Source organism: Scleropages formosus, chromosome 17 (genome assembly GCF_900964775.1).
Source record: "Scleropages formosus chromosome 17, fSclFor1.1, whole genome shotgun sequence".
Lineage (NCBI taxonomy): Eukaryota > Metazoa > Chordata > Actinopteri > Osteoglossiformes > Osteoglossidae > Scleropages > Scleropages formosus.
In genome coordinates, this window is record NC_041822.1 from 11,523,735 (window position 1) to 11,547,129 (window position 23,395).

Sequence of the window (23,395 nt, forward strand, 5' to 3'; positions counted from 1 at the left end):
TGGTTTAATCTTCATATGATAAAATCCAGAGGGGCACAAAGATAACTAACAAAAAAGCTGCATTCTTAATTGCACAGGAGACATGGTGGTACAGAAGGTAGTGCCAGTGCTTCATAGCTCTTGGGCTATGGATTTGGACAAAGAGTTAAATGTGGTTTGGTTGGTGAGGAGCTTGCCTGTTTTCCCCTTTGTTTGTGTGTTCCCTCCAGGTTCTTGTTTCGTCCCAGCATCAAAAGAGATGCGTTTCAGGTGGATTGCTGACACTAAATTGCCCGTAGTGTGTGAATGTACAACTGAATGAGTATGTGTGATTGCTTTGTGAGTACATCGCATCTCATGCCCTATGCGTCTCTTTAAGGGTCATGCTAACCATATATTGGGCATATGGTTATTTATAAGGCATGGATGGATGGTTTTCAATAAAATACACACCGAGCAGGAAAACACTGAAGAACACAGAACTCTAGCAGAAAGTAAGGGTTCTGTTGTACCACCGAGGAAGCAATTTCAGTGAAGTATTTCCCATGCTGTTCTGAATTTCTTTGAATAAATGTGTTGACTAAGCACTGAAGAAATAATACAACCAGAAAGTTCAACATAATAGTCACCATTACTTTTGCATGTTTCAAAGATCTGCTGGATCAACAAACTACCTCATTTCTTCAATCAGTAAAGCTTCTTTTTCATGTACCTTGCTGCCATGCACCTTTATATTCTATGTGGTGCCGTGGATTGCTGAGCTGCATCTAAAGGAGGTAGGCTGAAGAACTGTTCTGCCCTCTTTATCCCTACAGGTTCCCAACTCAGAATTCCAAATTAAAGCATTACCAACAGCAAAACAGTAGAAGCAGACCAAAGGTGATGGGACATAAATTCAGAAGGGGAAACTGCAATTGCCACAACCTTGAAAAAGATACCTTGGCTTCCCCCACCACTACTGTATTTCAGCAATAAGTATGTATTTTTGTCTGTTTAAACAGTTCTGCCTTGGTCCAGAAACAGTAATAACTTTTTTCTTGTAGGATATTTTTGCTAAACAGATATATCAGATATGTATCAAAATTTTCTGTGTCATGACATTGTAAACAGCAACTAATGCATAGATTTCCTTACATAATGCAGTACACTTGCAGTGCACAATGCAAGCACTCACATAGTGCCTGCAGTTCATTGCATATTTTGCCTCTGCAGTTTGTTTATGTTGAACTCTGAGTATTTCTTATGCCCTTATAAAGAAAGTGCACACATGACCAAATAACTCTCAGGGCAAAGTAGGATTAAACTCAAAAGTTCTGCTAGACTTATGTAGTCAAACACATTTTGGTTCAGAAAAAGATAATGTAAAAAAAGGCTAAAGGAGTCATATTTTATTAATTTTTGTACAGGCTTTAATAAAAAAAACTTGCAGTTATGTCATTTAAATGGGTTAACGTTTCTCAGAAAAGCTAAGACAGACACTGAGTAGCACTAGTTCATATGTTTCTCAATTTCATTTTAGATAAACTACATTTAAGTAGCTTTGGAAGTTGTAAAAAGGACTGTAAATGTAAGTTTTAACCTTGCTGCTTAATTGATGATTAAATTTAAAAAAATTTTATGATGAGTTTAACTGTACTCTTAAAATATGTCAGTATACAACACTGCATCACATATTCTGTAACCCATTTAAATGTTATGTTTTCTTTCATTGGGGTCACTGACATTACTCCAGAGTATAAAAAAAGATCACAGCCATCATGATTACATAAACACAAGCAAAATGCTGTAAGATCTAAATTTAACATAAGTGTTCACAATGTCTCTTTTCAGCCACTTTATTTAAATTCTGGTCTTGCCCACTGGAAGTTGTCTCCTAGAATATGAACAACCTTTTATGTTCCATTAGCAAAACATAGCTGTTTTGTTTTCATTTTCTGTTTTTCCCAAGCCCAGCAATGTAATTAATGTAGAAAATGGGGCTAGGTTTTAGAAAGCCCAAGGCAAGATGCTTAAAGAGCTGAGAAATAAGGCCTGTGTATGTGAGTGTGTGTTAAGAGGGTCAAGTTAACTAACCTTGAGTCTCAGCCTCCTTGTTGCTAATTATTAATTATTCCTGGGGATATGAGTTAAAGCTAGGGCAAAAAGGGTACGTGTCTCATCTGAGAATGTCACAATATGTCCTGGTCGTCTTATAGCTCACAGTTGTTCTTTCCGTGAATTTTTTTAGGAACTATCAAGGTTAGGTACTTTAACTTTCTCAAGAGTGCAATATCAAGGCTTTACCAGAGATATGGCCAGGAACCATCAGGTCACCAATTTCTGTTAGAACCATACTTCCTGCAGTTTGTTCACATATTTACATTTATTCTCAAGCAACTTGCAACCTTAAGATAACTATAACTATATACTCAGTTGATGAACATTACTGGAGCATTTTAGGATAAGGACCTTTCTTAGCAGTATTATGCCAGTAGAAGAGACTTTAACTAGTCACTTTCAAATCCAAAGATAACAGCACTAACCACTATGATATCAACAATGCCCCCCCCCCCCCCCCACCTAATGCAGGTAGAACTACAGATCTCATTTTGTTTGAAGGTACACAAAGTAAAATATGTTTGTTCTGCTGTTGAAATGGCTGTCGTCTTAAGATTATATCACTGCGTGGCTAATACTTTCATCTAAGGCAATTTTATTCATTTATAGTGCTTGGTTTTGTACTGAATCCAATAAGGGTAAATAAATATCTTACTCATACCCAGTGTGTTCAAATAGAATGAGTCAGTCTCCTTGGGCCATGAACCAGCACAGTTCTGATTGAATGACTTTCTCCCTAACTTCCTTGGTTCACAATCATTCTACATAAAATGCATTCTGTGAAACAATTTTTTTTTTTTCCCCCTCTCTTTACTCTTTCCTAACTTCAAAACTCAAAATGTTCAAGAAGGAGCACACAACCAGAGTATTACCTAATGTGTTTTCATGAGGAACACCACACTGATTATGCTTTCCATTATCTATTCTTTTGTTCCATTCTGGTGTCGACCACTTGTCTGCTCTTGCCTTGATTTGGTCTTGCAAGAAGCTGCTGGTAGGCACAGTTCAGAGAGAAGGCTAGGAGTGGAGCCCAAGGGATGTAGAGAGATAATTACTTAGTATTCTGTCTGCAAATAAAGCACCTGGGTCATGCAGTTTGTAAAAGAAAGAACCAATGATACTGCAGAATCCCTAAACTGGGGACATGGGCCATCTAATTCAGAATCATTTCTAAATGAATCCACAGAGGCAGACAGGAATAGAGAAGGGGGGGGGGGAGAAGAGGGGAAAAAAAAGAAAAAAAAACAAAACTACAAATAGAAAAAGGTCTTGTCGCTTCCCGTATTTTGCGTTTTACCTAGCGCTTACACTTATACAGGTAGACTGAGTGTTTTGGTCTGGCCATCAGTGAGTTTCATAATGGACTTGGTGTATACTTTCTCAGCTGTTGATGCTAGTGACTGATGGATCAGTTATTAAACATGGAGGCTCTCTTCAGAGTTACTGTGTTGGCACTGTGCCTGTGTTTTTTTGATGTATGAACTATACAGCAATTCCCTCTTCCTCACTCTCTTCTCTCATTTTGTCCACAAACAAATTGAAAGAAATATTTCCAAAGAGTTGTTTACTTGTGCATAGAACATTCTGCTTGTTGACTCTGCACGTGTGTAGTGTAAATATGGGTCAAATGTGATATTACTTAATGACTCTAAATCAAGCTAAAGCTTATAATGTTTATATGTGTGTACCTGTAGTGTAAAAAGCACATGTGCAATATTATCCAAACTTAAATATAATCAATTTAAATACACATATAGATAGCATCCTTTGGTATGTGAATGCTAATTCCTGTATCAGTAGTTTGCTCTACAGATGTAACCATGGTGCCTGTTTCTGTTGTCATGGAGATGTAACAGTGTTACCTATGTGTGCCTTTGTGGGCCTGTAACAGTGTTACTTGCTAGTCTCACATCAGCTGGCATATGTCTTTGGAATTGTTCACAGGTCTCTGTCTGATAGCTTATCTAATGAATCTTTACAGTTCAATCCCAAATGTAGCTGTGATTACATGGAATATTAAAAGCACAGTCATTCAGTCTATTTTTGTAGTTTGAGTAACTGGTAAACCGCATTTTTATTTCCTTTCACAAATAATGAAAGAAAAACAATATCACAAAACATTATGAAGTTCAGATATGTCTAAATCAAAGCTGATTTCATATGTGTCATACCTCTTTCCTTTCTATGACATTGTTTTATGAGAATCAAAGGAAAGTGGTGGTAATGACCTGACTGGCTTCTTTTTGTTAGTTCTAAAATTTCTGGCATATTTTCATTCTCTAGTTGTGGTGGTCACTGATGTTTATGTACAAAGTACTGATAGCTAATCAACAAAGTGTGTTGTTTTAGCTCCCGGACATTTTTTGCATCCACAGCTGGAGCTACTTGGTTGAGATTGCTGTTTGTTCCCAGGGTAGTTCCTTTCAATAGGGTCCCTTTGCCACTCATTTCCATGTCTGAAGATTCAAGTATAATTGTTGTCCCACCATCCTGGGCTAAGAGACTTTTCTTCCTGTTTTCATACAAATTTCACTTTGATCACTTCTAGTACTCAACCTGATATCAGCGTATGTATGTCAGAATATGAGATTATTTGAAAAGATGGAAAATAACCCATATATAAACTTAACCTTCTCCTTAAAGGTCATGTAAGTCGATAGAAGAACTAATCATAGGCACAGAAATGCTACACCAGAATGCTCTATTGCAGACATATGCAGAGCTTACTGAATGAATGCAACTGCTTCAGTTGTAGACATGGACGATGTGTTATTTGACACATACTAATTTGACAGGGGTTTTGACTGAGGTTATTGTTAATTATATTTTGACATGTACATATTTGCTCCTTGCTACATCTACCCAGTGTGAATAAAATCTCTTACAAACCATTTGCATATATAAATAGATTTTTTTTCAGAAAAAATATAATTCCCCCAAACAACTGAAAATAATTCAAATTTACTTTAAAAGAGTTAACATTAGTCCTTGACTGAATGAAGTCAGTACTGTGACAAAATAGCTGCTGCCACACACTGTGCAGATGACAATTTCAAACTGAGAGATGATTTACTGTTAACACTGCAGTCCAGGCTATTGTCTCAGACATGATAATGATACTGATAATGAGACATGTTCTCACTATCAATCTCAATAGCAAAGGTCTCACTTCCAGTGTTTCCAGAGATTGTGAGGGTCACAGACTTATAGTACAAGCAGTAGGGTCCCAGTGAAAAATACTGAAAAAGCCTCATCACTTTGTTATTCCTTTTGGTATAAAACAGATACAAACCAAATTTCTACTTAAATCATTCAAGTAGTGAGTTGTAAATATTAAGGATACATTACATTGTCTCGACACCTCTAGTTTACTCAGAAAATCCAGTTTGCGCTCTCTTAAATGTTACAGGATTTTTTTTTTTGTGCTGTATATAAAGGAATTCTATTGAAACACGTTTGTATTTGTGTAACCCGGCAACACAGGGCGTAAGGCCAGAGGGGGAAGGGGACACACCCAGGACGGGACGCCAGTCCGCCGCAAGGCATGTGTGTATTTGTGTACGTGCATGTGTCGGAATGAAAATAATATTAGGGGAAAAAAATAATCAGATTCATTCTAAAAGCACCATTACTGTCCTGTTCTGAATAGGTATTTTGGTAGTAGAAATTAAAACTAGAAGAATTTAAATAATATAAATGAAATTATTGGCACAAATACAGTTGCAAGAAAAATTTGTGAACCTTTCGGAATTGCCTGGATTTCTGCATTAATTACTTAAAAAATGTGGTCTGATCTTTAGCAAGTGACAACAATAGACAAACACAATCAGCTTAAACTAACAGCACACAAACAGTTGCCCTTCTTAATACTGAATACATTATTGAAACATTTACATGTAAATGCCAGCATTAAGATTCCCAAAAGCATTTTTTAAATCAAACAAAAGGCTATAGAACAGAAAGACAGTGGACACTATAAACAAAATACAACACCGAATCACGAATGAATGCAGGGTGAGAATGATGTTTTCAAGCAAGCTGATGTGCAGATGTTAGCAATTATTCAGTGATACATTTTTTAACCCCAACCAGTCAGTGAGAGCCACTTCACCTAGAAGTGGCTGTGAAAGAGATGCCAGCAGAAAATTTGGAAGGACAAGAAACTCTTACATCTCTACCTGTAAATATAGATATATTTTGGTGCTGAGTGACATCTTAGATATGGTACAGCATTTTTTCCATAAAACTCATTTCATTAAACTGAATAGTTTCTGGGGGTGAGACTTCACACAAACAAGCAAACAATTATATTTTTCATTATCTTGCCATGTCATTTCCTTAATAAGCAGTACCTAAAATGCGCAAGAAGCCCCACTGATCAAATTGTGTGAAGATCCTGGGCAAAATAACTAGTTATTGGGCACAGATTAAAATCATTAGCAAAACTATTCATTGGGGTTATACAGAACTCGTGGGGTGATAAATTAACCTTGCTTTACCATGTAATGCCTGTGGTGAAGAAGAAGCTATTGTCTCAGGTGCTGAATTGAGAAACATGTTCTGAGGATAACCTGTTTTTGTCTTTGAACACTAGCAAAAGTACATTGAGATGCTTCTCTCTAAATTGAGGGCAATTTGATGGGAAATTAGGTTAGGAGGACTGCAGGGCCTTTGCTTTTGAGAAGCTAAATATGTCAGTAGCTGCACCGTGAACTGGCCGGTGGCATTTTGCAAATTAATTCCAAGGATAGATATCATTTTCAGTTCCCACTGCCGAACGCGAAGACTCGCTGAGATGATCTGGGGATGTGAGTTTGTCAGACAGGCGGCACTTGACGACAATCAATGCAGGAGGAATCGGGCTGCTCGTTGTTACCCGTCCAGTGTCGGCTCCTGCAAGAAGAGGCAGCTGTGCTGAGAAGAACGGAAAAAAAAAAAAAAAAAACGTAAAAGAAGGCTAAACTAAAGTAATACACTATTTCAGTCAAAAAAGTACGACAGGAGGAGGATTACAACACTAGGGGGAAAAAAAAAAAAAAAGAAACCGTTTTTCACAAGTTCCTAAACATTCCGATCTTTCTTTCAAATGTAAAATTTGGAGTCGTCAAGAGGTCGACTAATAATAATAATAATAATAATCCCCAAGGTTTTCTATTCTCCCTCACGAAAGAACCCGGCTTTGGCTTTTACACACGCGCACTCGTACGCACACCGGTGTACGTGGCCGCTAGTAATCTGGTGTCGAGGGTGCTCGTGGCTGCGGTTCTCGCGGCAGCGGCAACCGCGCGCACAAGCGAGGACGCGCACTCTCGCGCGCAGAGCGCCGCTTCTGACTGACAGGTCCGCGCGCCGCGGAAGCCCCTCGAAAAACGCAGCTCTCTCAGTGGCGTGTGAGAAAGCTTTTGGTGGCCGTCGTCATCACCATCACCATCATTATCTCCTCGGACAGGACAGGGGAGAACAGCGTGTGTCCTTCGGCCGGGGCGCCAGAGCCCCTGTAGTTTTGTGACAAGGACGGATACTGACGTTAAGTGGGAGAGTTAAACCGCGAGACTGTGTAAAACCTTTTTAATCCATATGAGCCCGGCGTGGCGCGCGGCTCCCCTTATTCCGCGGTTCTGACGAAGAGGAGAGCACGGTTTACTGGTTATTTTGCTTGTTTTTGAGGATTTTTTTTTTTTTTTTTTTTTTTTTTTTTTTTAACTTCAAAAAAAAGGGCGTTTTTGGGGCTGTTTTTTTTTTTTTTTCTTTCTCAACAATACAGTTTTTGTGTGGAAAAAAGAAACGGGAAAACCCTGCTGTGCTTTGCCTCAGCGTTTTTATTTTCGAGGAATATTACACAGAAAAAGGGAAGAAGCCCATAGTTTCACCGGACGTGCTATAAGTATGTATGATCTGGCCGTGTGTGTGTGGCTTCTGGCTCCCCGTCGCCCGTAGCCCGTGTAGAAAGACCTGCCTGTAGAAGTAGTTGTAGCGTTTGTGTGTCAGCGTTCATTTTCTGTCTTCTTCATGGAATCATTCTGGAAGGAGGAAAAGTAAAAAGACTGTTTCCCATGTGTCTGTGACACGATAGGAGGGTTTAGGTTTTCCAGAGAATGGTAAACGATCGATGGAAAATCATGAACAGTGTTTCGGAACTCGACGATGGACAGCAGCAGAAGAACCAGGTAGGTCCTGTCTTGTCCTCTGTCTCTGTCCTCTCTTGTCCAGTCCAGTTCCGTACACTCCTGCATAGTGCGATGCTTTTCTTTTTTCTTTTTTTTTCCAGTCCTCTCCTGTGTCTTTTCAAACTGTCCTCTCTGTCCAATTCTGTCATGTTCTCTGCTGTCCTGTCCAGTGAAGTCGCGGTGCGTGTTCCGTACTGGAAATACCGGCGGTTCGAAATACGCAAAATGCACAGCTCCACTCTGTGCGCGTGTGTTTATGGATCCTCTGCATTTGCTGCACTCTCACGCTGGCTGGAAAAGCTGCTGGTCACACAGAACACACCTGGTGCTGAAGGAACACAGACACACACTCGCAGTGTGTGGGAACCGCTCGACTCCAGTGCTCATTTTTTGCCATGACTCATGAGTCACAGGTTAGACGCTCAGAACTGCTGTGATTCCACCGGGGGTGTGTGACGTGGGTGCGCACCCCCAAAACAGTTTATTTCTCCTCTTTCCAGAACATCCACTTCCCGTTTTAATTTGCTTTTCAATAATTGTCAATAGCAAAAAAAAAAAAAAAAATGTATTTGCACAGGGTTAGTATTGAAAATCTGTCTACGCGGCTGAAGCAGGTGGTGTTGACCTGTGTGTACGTGCTTCTATGAAAGCTGATTCATTTGTTAATCAGTTGTCACAAGGTCAATAAAGGGCAACAAAATAAAACACTGAATCATAAACGAAAGCATGGTGGTGAGAATGATGTTTTCAAGCAAGCTGATGCGCAGATGTTAGCCGTTATTCAGTGATACATTTTTAACCCAACCAGTCAGTGAGAGCCACTTCACCTAGAACTGGCTGTGATTGAAAGAGATGCTAGCAGAAAATTTGGAAGGACAAGAAATGAAATTTACATCTATGCCTGTAAAAATATATATTTTGATAATTGCATTTGTAGTAGTAATAGTAATAATATATGAATTAAATCAATAAATATTGCTTCTTGATTTTTTGTGTAACAAATTCTGATGTTTCCCCAACCACCCAACTCCCTTCCTACATATCTAAGTATAAGTACATGGCTGTTAGCATGATATGTGTTAATTATGGTGCAAGTACAGGTGGAGTATTACAAGTTTGAATATGGGGAGAACTGGGATGGTGCCAGTGGGCATCAGTGGTATCTTTGATGTGAAGCAAGCTTGCTTGTTGCTGTTGCCAGAGTGGTGGGGAGATGGAAAAACTGTGCACGGTGGGCACAGTAAATCGAAGTGGTGACTCATGGTCTTTGTGTGCTTTTCATGTGTAGACTTGACATGCAGGTCATTTAGTGGCAGTGTGTGCCGCTCCTGGCCTCTGTGTGTATGTGTCTTTGTGTGTTTGTATGTTTCACTTACTTTTGAAATACTTAGAATCAGATTAGATTCTCATAATGTATTTGTTGTTAAGAAATGTAGTTTTGTAGTTTCTTTTTGCCCGTTTTGTGTAGAAATGCACAGAAACCCTTTTCATGCAGTAAGGTCAGAAGTAATTTGTCAATAATTTCAGAAGTAAATGCATGATTTAAAAAAAAAAGTAATGTTCTTGATTTGATCAAGTAGTTCAGTTTTTCTGAGATCATTTTATATTGCTAGACCACACACAATGTACTTAAATAAGTTCAGTGACATCAAAACCAGCTGAAACGGAATTCTGAATCTGATTAGAAACTGTAGCAGTATCTCTGAATTTGTACACTTAATATCTTTGTCTGCATTGTGAGAATGATATAGAATTTGCAGAGCTTTTAAAATACCAGGGCTTAATTTTATGTTTATTCATTTGACAGCCTGTGTTGGCCGATGTTGATTGGCTAGTAAGTTGTCAATCAATAGACTGTTCTCACATCAAAGAGTGAAAAGACTGTGTGATCAGAATGAATGGTCACAACCACTGGAGAACTGTTAAGCCAAATTTTCTCAAAGCCCCTCTCCCCATACAGGAAAAAAACAATACACGGCACACAAAAAAGCAGGTGCCTTCATAACACTCCCACATTTGAGCACTTTAACAGGCAGATTTACTTGTACTTTCCACTGCTTCCAACAACTAGATTTCCCAGGCAAATGTTTGTAGGAGGGGTGACTTGTTCAGCATGGCTGTTCTCAGCACAGCCATGCCAGATCCTGCTCACTGCCTACTCTTGCTACTGTCACATACCATACTGGTTCATTTATGTGTACTTAAGGCTCAGTGAAATCACACTAGTTCAGGTGTGAGCACACAAAGCATTATAGGTCTCTGTAAAATGTTATTGTCATTACCTAATTTTCTGGACATGTCTTAATGTTTAATTAGCTAGTTTAGGTTTATTAGCCAAGTAGCTGTTACCTGTTTGTTCTTTTAGGTGATATCTCTCTGGTGACCCATTTATTCCTGCACACCAATACTTTTATTAAAATGCCAAAAATTTTGAATCATAATTAAATAATTTAAAAAAATAGAATGGATTTACTTTTTCTGTGAATTAATCAGGCTAAACTATGTCAGCAGTCATAGTTAGATTTTTCTTGTCATAAAGATTTCTAACTGCATTTCAGTCAAAGATGTTGAGTTTGTTTTAAAACATCATTGAAAAAACTGTTTAAAATGAATGGGCTATATTTCCCTTTTTTAAATTATGCATGTTTGTTTCAATGTATGAGTTCCTTCTAAAACAGTCAGAACTGCTAGTAACTGTCTACACTAAGTGGCCGTTGGGTAGCTCTAAGTGGTAGTATCAAGGATATGAACTTGTAAGCAGAAAGTTAACAGTCCTGTTGTTGGACCCTTCAGAGAGCTCATGGCTCTAATTGTTTTAATGAATGGCAAACTGTGTAAATTTATAAAAAATGTGTTACTGTCACATATTATGGGAGGAACTGCAATAGGAAGCTACTTAAAAAGTGCTTTGTATGTAGCTTATACTGCATTTTGTTTATTCTAATTGAAACTGAGTTTGAAGGGGGGTGTGGTGGTGGCATGGTGGCGCAGTGGGTTGGACCTGGTCCTGCTCTCTGGTAGGTCTGGGGTTTGAGTCCTGCTTGGGGTGCCTTGTGACGGGCCGGCATCCCGTCCTGGGTGTGTCCCCTCCCCCTTCAGCCTTACACCCTGTGTTGTTGGGTTGGGCTCCGGCTCCCCGCAACCCCATATGGGACAAGCAGTTCAGACTGTGTGTGTGTGAGAGAGAGTGAAACTGAGTTTGTGCACTTCTACTCACAAACATTAAAAATGGCAAGAATCAGACATTCAGATCAAGGAATTTTAGAATCAGAATCAGAACGAGCTTTATTGCCAAGTATGTTCACACATACAAGGAATTTGTCTTGGTGACAGGAACTTCCACAGCACAGACAGAATGACAGTGACAAGATAGATGAGAAGATAGAGTATGTGAATAAGGGATAAAAAAAAATATATAGAAAAATATAAAGTACCCAATATTATATACAAAAATAGTCTTTTAGCCACTGGTCTCTCTATACCTCGGCAGCATAGAGAGTAACACTACTGTCTCACAGCATCTGGGTGGTGCAAGAGGTTGTAAGTTTGATTCCCACTCGTTGGTGTGGCTTTTGCCCAGGTATTCTGGTTTCCTCCCACAGTCCAAAGACATGCTGTTTAGGTAGATTGGTGACTCTCAGTCACCCATAGTGTCTGTGTGTTTCACTGATGTATTTATGAGTGACTCATTGTAAGTAGTGTATGTAGCAGTGTAAGTCACTTTCGTTGAATAAGGTGTGGATTGATAACACTGCATAGTGTTCACTGGAAGTCACTTTGGGGGAAAGCATCTGTTAAATGAAGTAATGTATCATATGTTCCTTATTGTATCATATGTTCACTTAGGTGATTTAGATGGCTGGAGTGCTCTCCCCTTCATTACGAAAAGTAGCACCTATGGTTAAATGCCCTGGGTGCTGTGAGTTAGACTGGACAAGGAGCTGTATCCTCCAGGTGTGTTATATCCCCATCCTAAAGCATGAAAGAAATGTGAAGCTGACAGCATGTATATGTTTGCTTTCCTTCAGCCATCTTATAGTTACATGGATGCTATGGGGGCACAGGGGCATAAGAATTTGATACTTAGACACACAAAAAATAAACTAATTAAAATAAAATTGAAGTTGGGGAAAAATACTTGACACATTAAAATAATTGGTCATTGACAGGTTGTAAATATTATATTTAATTTGAATTTTGCTATTTTTTATGTAGTTTCCTTCCCAACAGGTTTTCTCAGAGTGCATAATAAAAAATAATACAAATGGCACAAAGAGACATGCAACAGGTAGTATACAAATGGCAATGATTCACAGTTACTGAATTCAACAGAAGTCATGAAAAATCCAGCATCCAGAAGAGATGAGAGATGAGCCAAAACTTCTTTGGCTGATAGTGTAGAGGAAAAAAACCTCTAGGCAGGGGTTCCAGCCAGTCAGTCAACTAGCTGTTCATCACCATTTGGCTAACATGACACAATTAGAAGAAAATTCTTAATCATTTGTTTTAACATTGTTGAGCAGACGTGGTCATTTGAACATTGTCTGTCTGGTCAGAAGGTGATCAGAAGGTGGCTGGACAGTACAAGTGGAGAGAGTTTGCAGGTCACTCTGTATTTGCTGGCACCAGTTGGAGATGGAGGGAGGAAGAAAAATTATATATGATTAGTACACACAATAGGCAGCAGCTTGAATGTCTAAACAAATACTCTGAACAACAAGTAACATGGACGGCAGCACCAACAGCTTTCCTCACAGCATGAAAAACAGTGGGTCTTGTTTCTACATCTAAGTGTATTTACTGAAGGAGCATCCTTAACATTAGCTGTCCTACAGTTTAGGGATTTTATAATACATGTTCAATGACTTATTCTCAGAAAACTGAGAATTAATTTTAAGAATTAATTCATTTATAGAATGAAATATTCTACAGTTAATTACAAGTTGATTTTAAGCAAATAATTTGCAACAAATCAGACCCACGCCAATCATATGGCATCATTTAAAAGCATAGAATTCCCTGTGTAAGGTATATTCGAACTGATCATTACAGCAGTTTGGAAGATATACTTAGAGACCTTTGTCCTTTAGAGTAGATAACTAAAATATATACATTTATTCATTTAGCTGATGCTTTTCTCCAAAGCGACTTACAATGTTAAGGTAACAATTATTTACCCATTTATACAACTGGGTAATGTTACTGGAGCAATTTAGGGTGTAAAACCTTGCTCAAGGGTACTACAGCCAGAGGTGGGGATCAAACCTGTGACCTTTAGGTCCAAAGACAGCAGCCCTAATCACTGCACTACCAACTGTTGTTACCAGATAAAAGTGGCTCAGTCTCAGTATAAAGCCAACAGTCATATTGCTGAAGTGTGACAGACTACTGATGAATCTGGCAGTCTTGTGCATCCTATTTGGTGAATCTGCCCAGGTCTGGGGGCATGCAGCGGGTTTGGCCGGGGTCTGCTCTGTGGTGGGTCTGGGGTTCAAGTCTTGCTTGGAGTGCCTTGTGGCGGACTGGTGTCCCTTCCGGGGTGTGTCTCCCTCCCCCTCTAGCCTTGTGCCCTGTGTTGTTGGGTTAGGCTCTGGATTGCTGTGACCCTGCTTGGGACAAGTGGTTCTAGATAGCATGTGCGTGTGCCCAGGTCTGTGAGATCCAGGCCAAGGGTGAAGTTTAATAATTTGTCTAAAGATTAGGACTACTGCCTGCTTAAACATAGCTTCTAAAAAGAAAGTAGGGACTAAAGATGATGTTTGACAGCACAAGTTTTGGGAATTGGTCTGAAATATTGGCTGATGTCAGAAGCTACTCTAAATGAGAGCAGCTTCATTAGTCTGCTCATAGATTTTTCTTAAATGAGTTTCAGTCCACAGCACCAAATGACTGCTGTCACTGCCAATTTAATCCGTTTCCCTCCTTGAAGTTTGGTTCTGGGTGACTTGCTAAGCTGTGGATAAGTTTGCAAGTAATGAACTTGCTGTGGGTGTAAGTGACCGGACAACTAAGCACAGAGCACCCCCCCCCCCCCCCCCCCCTGAACATAGGATCACAGATCTTCCAAAGAGTGGAGGAAAGCCTCAGGGTATCTCCTAGGGAGATCCCTGCCTTTTGTCTATTAGATTTTCCAGACTTTAGCTTATCTTGTAAGCACATGTACTAAATTAAAGATAACTCAAGCCATATATCCAAGGAGAGCACCCGCCATAATTAATAAACACTATTATCAGGCCTTTATGACAGACCTCAAATGAGTACAATCCATAGATAACAAGGTAGCAGCATCTTATTAGGACAGAGGGAAAGCAGTAGACTTTTCAGAAATAATTCACAACACACTCCCTGTACATCAAATTACACATTTCCAGCAAGTACACATGATGTATATGGTCCTGCAAAGATGACAAAATGCTAGAAATGCAAATAAATGAACATTCCATGATTTTCGAAGTAAATCCTGGTACTGCAGTATCAGTTTCTACACAGAAATTGTGTAATTTCCTCTATGGGGAAAAAGACCTGCTACACAACTATTCTTATTAATATTGGGGTCACACAGGTGACCTTGTTTTCTTGGGGATATATGTACTGTGTTTTACCAAAAACAGAAATACAGCAACAGTGCAGAGTATCTTTGTGTTGTTGTGCTTTTACACAGTATAATTGAACAAAAAGTAGAATAGTCAGCCAAACCCATCCTGCAAAATGAAATATCCAAAAGTTATACTGGTAGATCAAGTTCAAGTTTGTCATTGATACAAGTACCATGTACATGTATCATGAAAATCTTCCTGAATGCTTCTCCACAGATTATGGGCAAGGACAATAGAAATACTGCACAAACAAAACAATGTCAATGACAGTAAATAACGATAGCAGCAATGACAGCAATAACAATAAATAATGGTAACAGTAGTAACAATAATGCCAGTTGACAGAGAACTCAGAATGAGAGAATGAGAATGCTTAAAGTGACAGTGTAATTTACCAATGTGCTTGGGTGGAGCAGTCCAGCTCTAGTTACTAAAGGTAGCACATTGGTTAGTGTTGTATACTCTTACAGCAGTGGGGTGAAAGCTGTTCCTGTCCCTAGCTGTGTAGGTTCGAATAGACCTCAGCTGTTTTGCAGATGGCAGGGAAGAGAAAAGTGCCCGTGTGGGGTTACTATGATCTCTCATGATGCGCATCGTCTTTCTGAGGCAGTGTGTGGTGTAGGTGTCCTCGACTGCTGGTAGCTGTGTGCCGATTTCCTCAGCTGTTTTAACCACCCTCTGTAGGGTTTTCTTGTCCTGTATGGAGTAGCTGCCACAGCACACCTGTAGAAAGTGGTGAGGACTGTAGTGGACATTCTGGCTTTCTTCAGACGCCTGAGGAAGTGGAGGCATTGATGAGCCTTTTTGATAGTTGATGCTGTGTGCTCAGTCCATGTGAGTTTGGCAGTGAGGGTAACCCTGAGGAATTTGAAGCTGTTGACCCTCTCTACAATGTCCCCCTCCTATGTAGATGGGTGCCTGAACCATATCCTGTTTCCTGAAGTCAGTCACCAGCTCCTTAGTTTTACTGACTTTTAGAGACAGGTTGTTGTCCTGGCACCACTCTGCCAGGAGCCTCACCTCCTCTCTGTAGGCCGTCTCATCGTTGTTGGTGATCAGACCCACAATGGTGGTATCGTCAGCAAACTTTGATGGTGTTGGAGCTGTGACTGGCCACACAGTCGTGTGTGAGCAGGGAGTATAGCACTGGGCTCAGAACGCTTCCCTGTGGAGTGCCAGTGTTGAGGATCAGTGGGGAGGAGGTATTACTGCCAATCTGCACACGCTGGGGTCTGTTAGCGAGGAAATCCAGGATCCTATTGCACAATGCAGCACTCAGGCCCAGCCCTAGTAGTTTCTGTATCAGCTTGGTTGGGATGACAGTGTTAAATGCTGAGCTATAGTCTACAAACAATAGCCTTGCATAGCAGTTTTTATTATCCAGGTGAGACAGAATGGTGTGAAGTGTGTATGATATCGCATCTTCAGTGGATCTGTTGTGGCGGTAGGCAAACTACAGTGGGTCCAGAGTTTCTGGGATTGTGTCATTAATATGCCCCAGCACCAGCAATGGGGGTCAATGCCACAGGGCGATAGTCATTAAGGCAGCTCAGTTTGTTGTTCTTAGGAACGGGGATGATGATGGTGTTTTTGAAACAAGTGGGTACAGCTGAGCTTTTTAAGGAGGTGTTAAATATGTCCGTGAAGACAGTAGCCAGTTGCTCACTGCATGTTTTTAAAACTTGCCCTGAAATTCCGTTCGGTCCAGCAGCTTTGCAGATGTTGACTTGGCCTAAAGTTTTTCTTACCTGATCAAAATGATTACAGAAATTAGATGACTATGGAAACTTCTTTACATACATTACATAAAAATACAAGGCCTTTCTAAATTCAGGGCTTTTCTCAAAGAATTCTATAAATATATTGAGAAAATGCATTATGGCTTGAGTAGTATCAGAAAAAAAAAAAATTCAGAAGCTATTTTTTTAATTTTTATAATAATTTTATTGATGCACAATTTTTAAAGTTTGGTTTCTACTTTCTTATATTCTTTTGATTTGGCCTCACACACAATGTCTATAACCACTTGTCCTGAGTGGGGTTGCAGGAAACCGGAGCCTAACCCAGCAACACAGGGCGCAAGGCTGGAGGGGGATGGGACACACCCAGGATGGGACACAAGTCCGTCACAAGGCACCCCAGGCAGGACTTGAACCCCAGCCAGACCCACCACAGAGCAGGCTCTGGCCAAACCCGCTGTGCCTCCGCGCCCCCCCCTTGATTTGGCCTCCAAAATTCGAATTTGCTGTTACATTTTTTATGAAACTGAAATGACTTATAAGTTCAACATGTCGAGATGCAAACACGGTGGTCTACTTTATACAGTACTATATGAAAGTAGCATGTCTCAAAGTTCTTCCATTGTTATGTATCGCAACATTAACAGTGCAAACTAATTTTGCTGTTTGTTTTTGAATTCCATCAAGGAACATTTCAAAGCTAAAAAATACAGGGTTTTGGTCACTTCTGGGTATTCCTCACTGGAATTCCCACAAATAGTGTGGAAGACTTCTCATGGCATCATTAGTAGTCATACAGCCCATTGTGCATCTGGTAGAGTGGAACATGACTGCTAATGGATAAGTTATTAGTTCACTAATATTCAAGTTCTTAATTTTTAGAAGGTAAACCAGTTCACTGTATAACAGGCAGAAAAAAATGTAGAGACGTTAAGTGATGAGCTGTTCATGTTGTGCTGTGTGTGGATGGTGCTAGGAGTGAAGCAATGTCACATTAATGAAACACCAACACCATACTATGAAGACTTTGCTTCTTCTTTGTCGCAGTCAGTATCCCTGACAGTAGCTCACAGACTTGTCAGACTTGGTTTGGATGCTGTGTCTGTAAATCATTAACAAACCGAGGGGACTGATCAGAGAAGAGACTTTATCTGGGGTTGGCTTCAGAATGTTAACCAGGTTCAGGGGCTTCTGAAGACTCCACCCTGAAGCCTCAAGGAACCATGCATGAATAATGGAGTGCTCTGCAGATCAGTCCTTGAAAGATCTCAGAGCTCTGCTCCAGGGCTGAAGAACAGACCGAGCTCAACCTTGTGTATGGTATTTACTCTGCTGCAAGTTATAATCCATCACCAGTTGTCCCGGGGGTAAATCCCCATTAAATTACACTCCACTGTACACCAAACTACGGGTGTGGCTTCAGTGCATGTTTTAAGAGTTCTTTACAGAAAGAGAGATGAACCACCCTTTGCCACATGTTTAATTACCATGACCATATTAGCACTGAACATCTCACTCCTTCAGATTGATGGCAAACATCCTGTTGTAGAGTGTATACATATCTTTACACAAAGATTTTAACGTGAAGCTACTGGGCAAATTAATTATGGTGGGGAGGTAATTGTAAGTCTCTAAATGTTTTTTTTTCTCACTAATGTGCAGTATAAAATTTTGGCTTTCATGTCCACTTTGTGAACTATCAATTTTAGATTTCTAATTATAATGAAAATTCAGTGAATCTTCTTGCAGTTTTTATTTTGGACATAGGTACAGGAGTCATGTAATTCAGAAGAAAATGTTATGTGACATTAAATGGTACAGTCATAAATACAGCAGAAAATGTCATGACCGAGAACATTATTAATTGAAATATTGAAATTGGATTAAATTGTATATAGTTTGAGCTCTTTCTGGCAAGATTATAGGTTTTTATTCCATGGTGTGTATCACTTATGTCCCAACCCTGTGTCTTTGAATCTTCCAGTCTAACATCTTGAGGTATCTTCAGACATTCTTCAAACCTTACAGTACAGTGGATGTAAAATCTATTGAAAATAGAGAGGGGAGGGGGGAAACCAACATAAAGTACCTCCAAAACCCTCATAAAAATGAACATTACAACTTCTATTATAAGATGCAGTACCTGACAAATGCTATTAAAGCATTCATCATCTTTGACAGAAGATTCCCATTAATCATCTTGCTACAGCCTTTTGCGAGCAAACCATAGTGCCCAGCACTTTGGTGTAACCCAGTGAGGTTGGAACCTGATCTATTTGTCAACAATCCCCTTGAGGGAGAATTCAAAGCTTTTCCCCCTTTTCAGAATCCTGACCTTGATCACAGTACACCTTAGAAAAATGTGTTAAAAAATAACTCAGGCAGGGCCAGTTTTGAACAACCATCAATATTATTAATCTTCTAAGACTAATAATTCTAAGATTTTGTAGTGTAAAACCGTAACCTTGATTACTGCTTTGAGATGCTTAGTCTTAAAGGGCAGAACTGCACAAATACTGGACTTTAATAAATAGGTATAAGCAAAGTCTTTATAGGCAAAGCTACTACAACATTCAGTAAGCTCTGGGTTAAAAGTACTCCATGGTGGTTCAATGTCACAGAACTCATTGGTTGGTTAATAATCCATTCCTGCTTATGGATTTATAAAGATAAGCCAACATGACATTGTATGATATATTTTTCATCACTGTGTTGGATCATAAAAAAGAACAACTGTGAATGACTGTATAAAAACAACATAAGGCAATGACCTATTACATACAAATCTGTAATGACAACAAGCTGTGTTCTGTCCACATGAATCCATCTTTGGGTAACTTCTAGATTTCTATCACAGTGTTTGTTTGCTCCGTTGTCTTGCACAGCTCTGCTGTCAAATTGACATTCATAAGATAATAAAACACTGAATGCATTAAGTGATGTTCATGGTGGTTTTGAAGACCGCATCACAAAGTGATTCAATCAGATTATGGTTGAAGCCTGGATGGTTTTTTGTTAGCTCAACGGAAGTAGAACACATACCATTCTTCATAATGCCCTCCATTTGATATTGCTGGGTGTAGGTTACTGCAGAACTTTTGAACTTTCTGCAAGCACAGAAGGAAGGTTTGTTTGGTGAAGCCACAGTGAGGCATGATTTAAAATAATCAGGCATAAAACACACCCTGTAAAGGAATAATAGAAGAATTTATTTCTGAATTTGGTTCTCTGCGCAGTATTCTCAAAGGAACAAAACTTTTTCTGTTTCTGTTTTCATCTTTAAGAGCACATGTTATATGTGTATATATATCTTCTAGCTGACTCCTTTATCTTTTTATTTTACAGCTGAATCTTGTTTTTAAAAATAGAGCCTTGATATTAAGACATGTCTTCTGTCCCTTATCTTAATATAAAGTGCAGATTAATACAAAGTACTAGAGCCTTATAAAACCCTTCTACTTTTAACTGTATACATTTTTACACAGGGAAAGAATTGTGAATTATGACAAAAAGTGTGATGAGAAAACAAGCTGCCCTGTGATGCCTTGACCTTTATAAATATATATGGAGTTAAAAGTTTCACACGTTATATACTATCCAGGTCCTTGCGGCAGATGTTTCTGTTCTTGTCTTTGCAGAGTCTTGATGTTTTCTTTGAATAGTGTTAATTTGAATCCAATATGAAGGAACTGGGAAGGTCACCTCTAACAAAAGGTTTGATCTCTTTGAACAGATATGTGTGTTCACAAAATCAACTGGGGAAAAGAGGATTTATTAAAAAAAAAAAAAAGAAGGGGCTCATAATATCACTCACCTGGGCTTTTTTTCTGAGACCATTTTTGATGACTTGCATTTTTTTGTTATTTTCTCTATTATTCCTGTACTTTATTTATTTATTCCTACCTTGGAATGGACTGGCATCCCATCTAGGGTGTACCCTGTCTTACCCAGTGTCCTGTGTATCCTCGATAGGCTCTGGAGCACCTTAACCCTGATTTAAGACAAGAGGTTAACAATTGTGAATGGTTTACTTCTACGCTGACCTAAACTGTTCAAAATATTACGTAGATTTAACATGCAATTTAACTGTGGGTTCATTAAATTTTTTAAATCATGTTTTATAGGTTGAAACTGAAAGAAGCTGCTTCTTGCCAGTCTCCTTATTTCATTCTCAAGGCATGTGTCACATCCACGTCAGCATCACAGTCAACAGCACCTGACACAGGTCAAGCACCAGACACAAATCTTACACGCAACCTTAAAGACCCTCCTCAGCTCCTGTTCCCTTGCAGAATCTCGCTGAGACAACCGTCCTGTCTGCACTATGTCCTGCTCTTCCTCATCCCTTGCCTCCTGTCTCTGGTCTCCGGATTTTGACCTTTCGCATCGTCCCCTGACCACATCCATGGATCCTCGCTCTCACTCTGACCACCAATCAACTGACTCTTTGCCCATCCCTGACAACGGGAACTCACCTGACCCCTTGGTTACTGACGAATGATCCTGCACTTGGGTCCAGCTGCCCCGGCGTCCTCGGTTCCATGTGACAGCATGGCATATCAACAACAATTTAGTGGTCTTCATTAAAGAAGGTAAAGAGATACCTAGAGTGCAGCCCACAAAAGTTAAAGTTTGCTGTGAACTATTGATGTCTAGCAGAGATACAGTTTCCCTGCCTCAAAACAGATCAGACATATTTGTGGTTTTCTCATTTTCTATAGTTCACTCTCCACTATATCTGATATCTTCCTAAGCATATGCATTTTACATCCCTAAATATCTGGGTTGAATCACCAGTGTCACAAATAGTGCTACCACCTCACAGTGCCTGAGTGGTATGAGAGAATGTGGGTTTGATCCTTGCTCATTCTGCGTGAGTTTGCATGTTCTCTCTGCGTCTTTGTGGGTTTTCTGCAAGTGCTCTGGTCTCTAGAGTCCAAAGTCATGCCATTCAGATGAATTGTTGACCCTAAGTTGCTTGTTAGCGTGTAAATGGGTGAATGAGTTTATGTATGTGTGTATGTGGCTCCCCTGCAATGAGCTGGTGTCCTGTCCAGAGTGTGCTCACCTCAGTCTTGCCACCATTGATTCCAGGATAGTCTCTGAATCACCACAGTCTCCATCAGGACAAAATGTTGTTAAAAATGGATGGATGGATCAGGAGACTCAAGCATTTTTAGTTTATTCCCCTTCAGCAAAATTATTCACTTTCTAGGGTTGCTTTTGGAAGTTTTAGTATTCCTTATATTTCTGATATATCAGTAATATCAATAGGGAGAGAAATAAAGGCAAATAAATAACATTTTATTCCAGTAGATTAAGCAAAACTCTCATGCAGTCAAGTGCGGTGACCCTCACCAGAAGACGGAGAATTTTGTATGGAGTTTTTAAACGGAGTTCTACAACCACTTTCCTATCCCAAACACTGCTGTCCATGCCCTTGTGGTCTTCTTTTAATCTTCCTTCTTTAATCCCTCACTAACAAGGTAATGGCTGGCAGATGCAGACGGCTGGGACAGCTCTTGCAGTTTGTTGTGGTTTTGGGAGCTATCTGTGGTGCTGTTGTCCCACAGTCTGTTTACTGAGTCCTAATGAGGCATCACTTTGGTTAATCGTTACCTTTGTTACGTTAGAATATAAAGAAAGGATGCTAGAAAAACTATAGAAAAATATATATATATATATATATATATATATATATATATATATGTGGGGGTGCGGTGGCGCAGTGGGTTGGATCACGGTCCTGCTGTCCGGTGGGTCTGGGGTTCAAGTCCCACTTGGGGTGCCTTGCGACGGACTGGCGTCCTGTCCTGGGTGTGTCCCCTCCCCCTCCGGCCTTACGCCCTGTGTTACCGGTTAGGCTCCGGTTCCCCGTGACCCCGTATGGGACAAGCGGTTCTGAAAATGTGTGTGTGTGTGTGTATATTAACTTAAAGACAATTGATGAGCTGAGACTGAAGGGTGTTTGAAATGTAAATTTGGGTTCTGTTGCCATGAACGATACCAAGCATAGTACTTTCAACCTAAAAGCAACCTAAGCTTATGCACTCATCTGTCACTGAAACAATTATCCACAGTAAAACAGTGCAGCAGAGTAGTTTCCGAGTAGTTACTTCTATCACATAATGAGTGACAAAGATTCATGGTTGCATTTCAATTCTACCACTTTGTAAGTACCACAATGACTACAACAGTAGTACATCAGTGTTTCTACTAAGCTAGCTTTGTGGCTATCTGTAGATGATGTGCCATCCTTGAGAAAGTGGAAGAAATACTGTATAAGCTACACGCATTAATGGGTCCCCAACTGCATAAATGCACTTTGTTGCATTCTTAACAATACATCTACATTTATCTGAAACTGCGCTCACACAGCCTATATTTTAATATTTTTGGTAAAGCAATTCAGGTTAAGTTGCTCTCTAGATCCTGACTCAGCCCAGAACTACAGGCCAGTCTCCCGCTTTCCTTTTCTGTCAGAAACTATGGAATGGACAACCTGTGATCAACTATCTGCATTTCTCACCCGGGATGATCTCCTTGATGGATATCAGCCTGGATTCAAAGCTGGACATTCCACCAAGATAGCTCTCCTGGCAGTGTCAGATGCTCTCCTTTCGGCTAGAGCAGCCTCCCTGTCCTCAGTCCTCATCCTCTTCGACCTGTCTACAGCGGTCGACACTGTCAACCACCAAATTCTGCACTCCTCTCTTGGACAGCTTGGTATCAAAGAAACAGCACTGAAATGGTATGAGTCCTACCTATCAGACAGATCCTACCATGCGGTCTGACGGTGCTCCTGATCATCCCTTCA

At 39.9% G+C, this 23,395-nt stretch overlaps 1 protein-coding gene across 1 annotated transcript in view; it reads left to right on the plus strand.

Moving 5' to 3' along the window:
* The first annotated feature begins 7,862 nt into the window (after positions 1–7,862).
* The window catches only part of fibcd1a (fibrinogen C domain containing 1a), a 97,293-nt gene continuing 81,760 nt past the window's right edge, over positions 7,863–23,395 (plus strand). The window contains exons 1-2 of the mRNA XM_029259584.1: positions 7,863–7,960; positions 8,150–8,243. Coding sequence (XP_029115417.1) covers positions 8,172–8,243 — 72 coding nt within the window. The 5' untranslated portion in view covers positions 7,863–7,960; positions 8,150–8,171. The remainder of the gene's footprint in view (positions 7,961–8,149; positions 8,244–23,395) is intronic.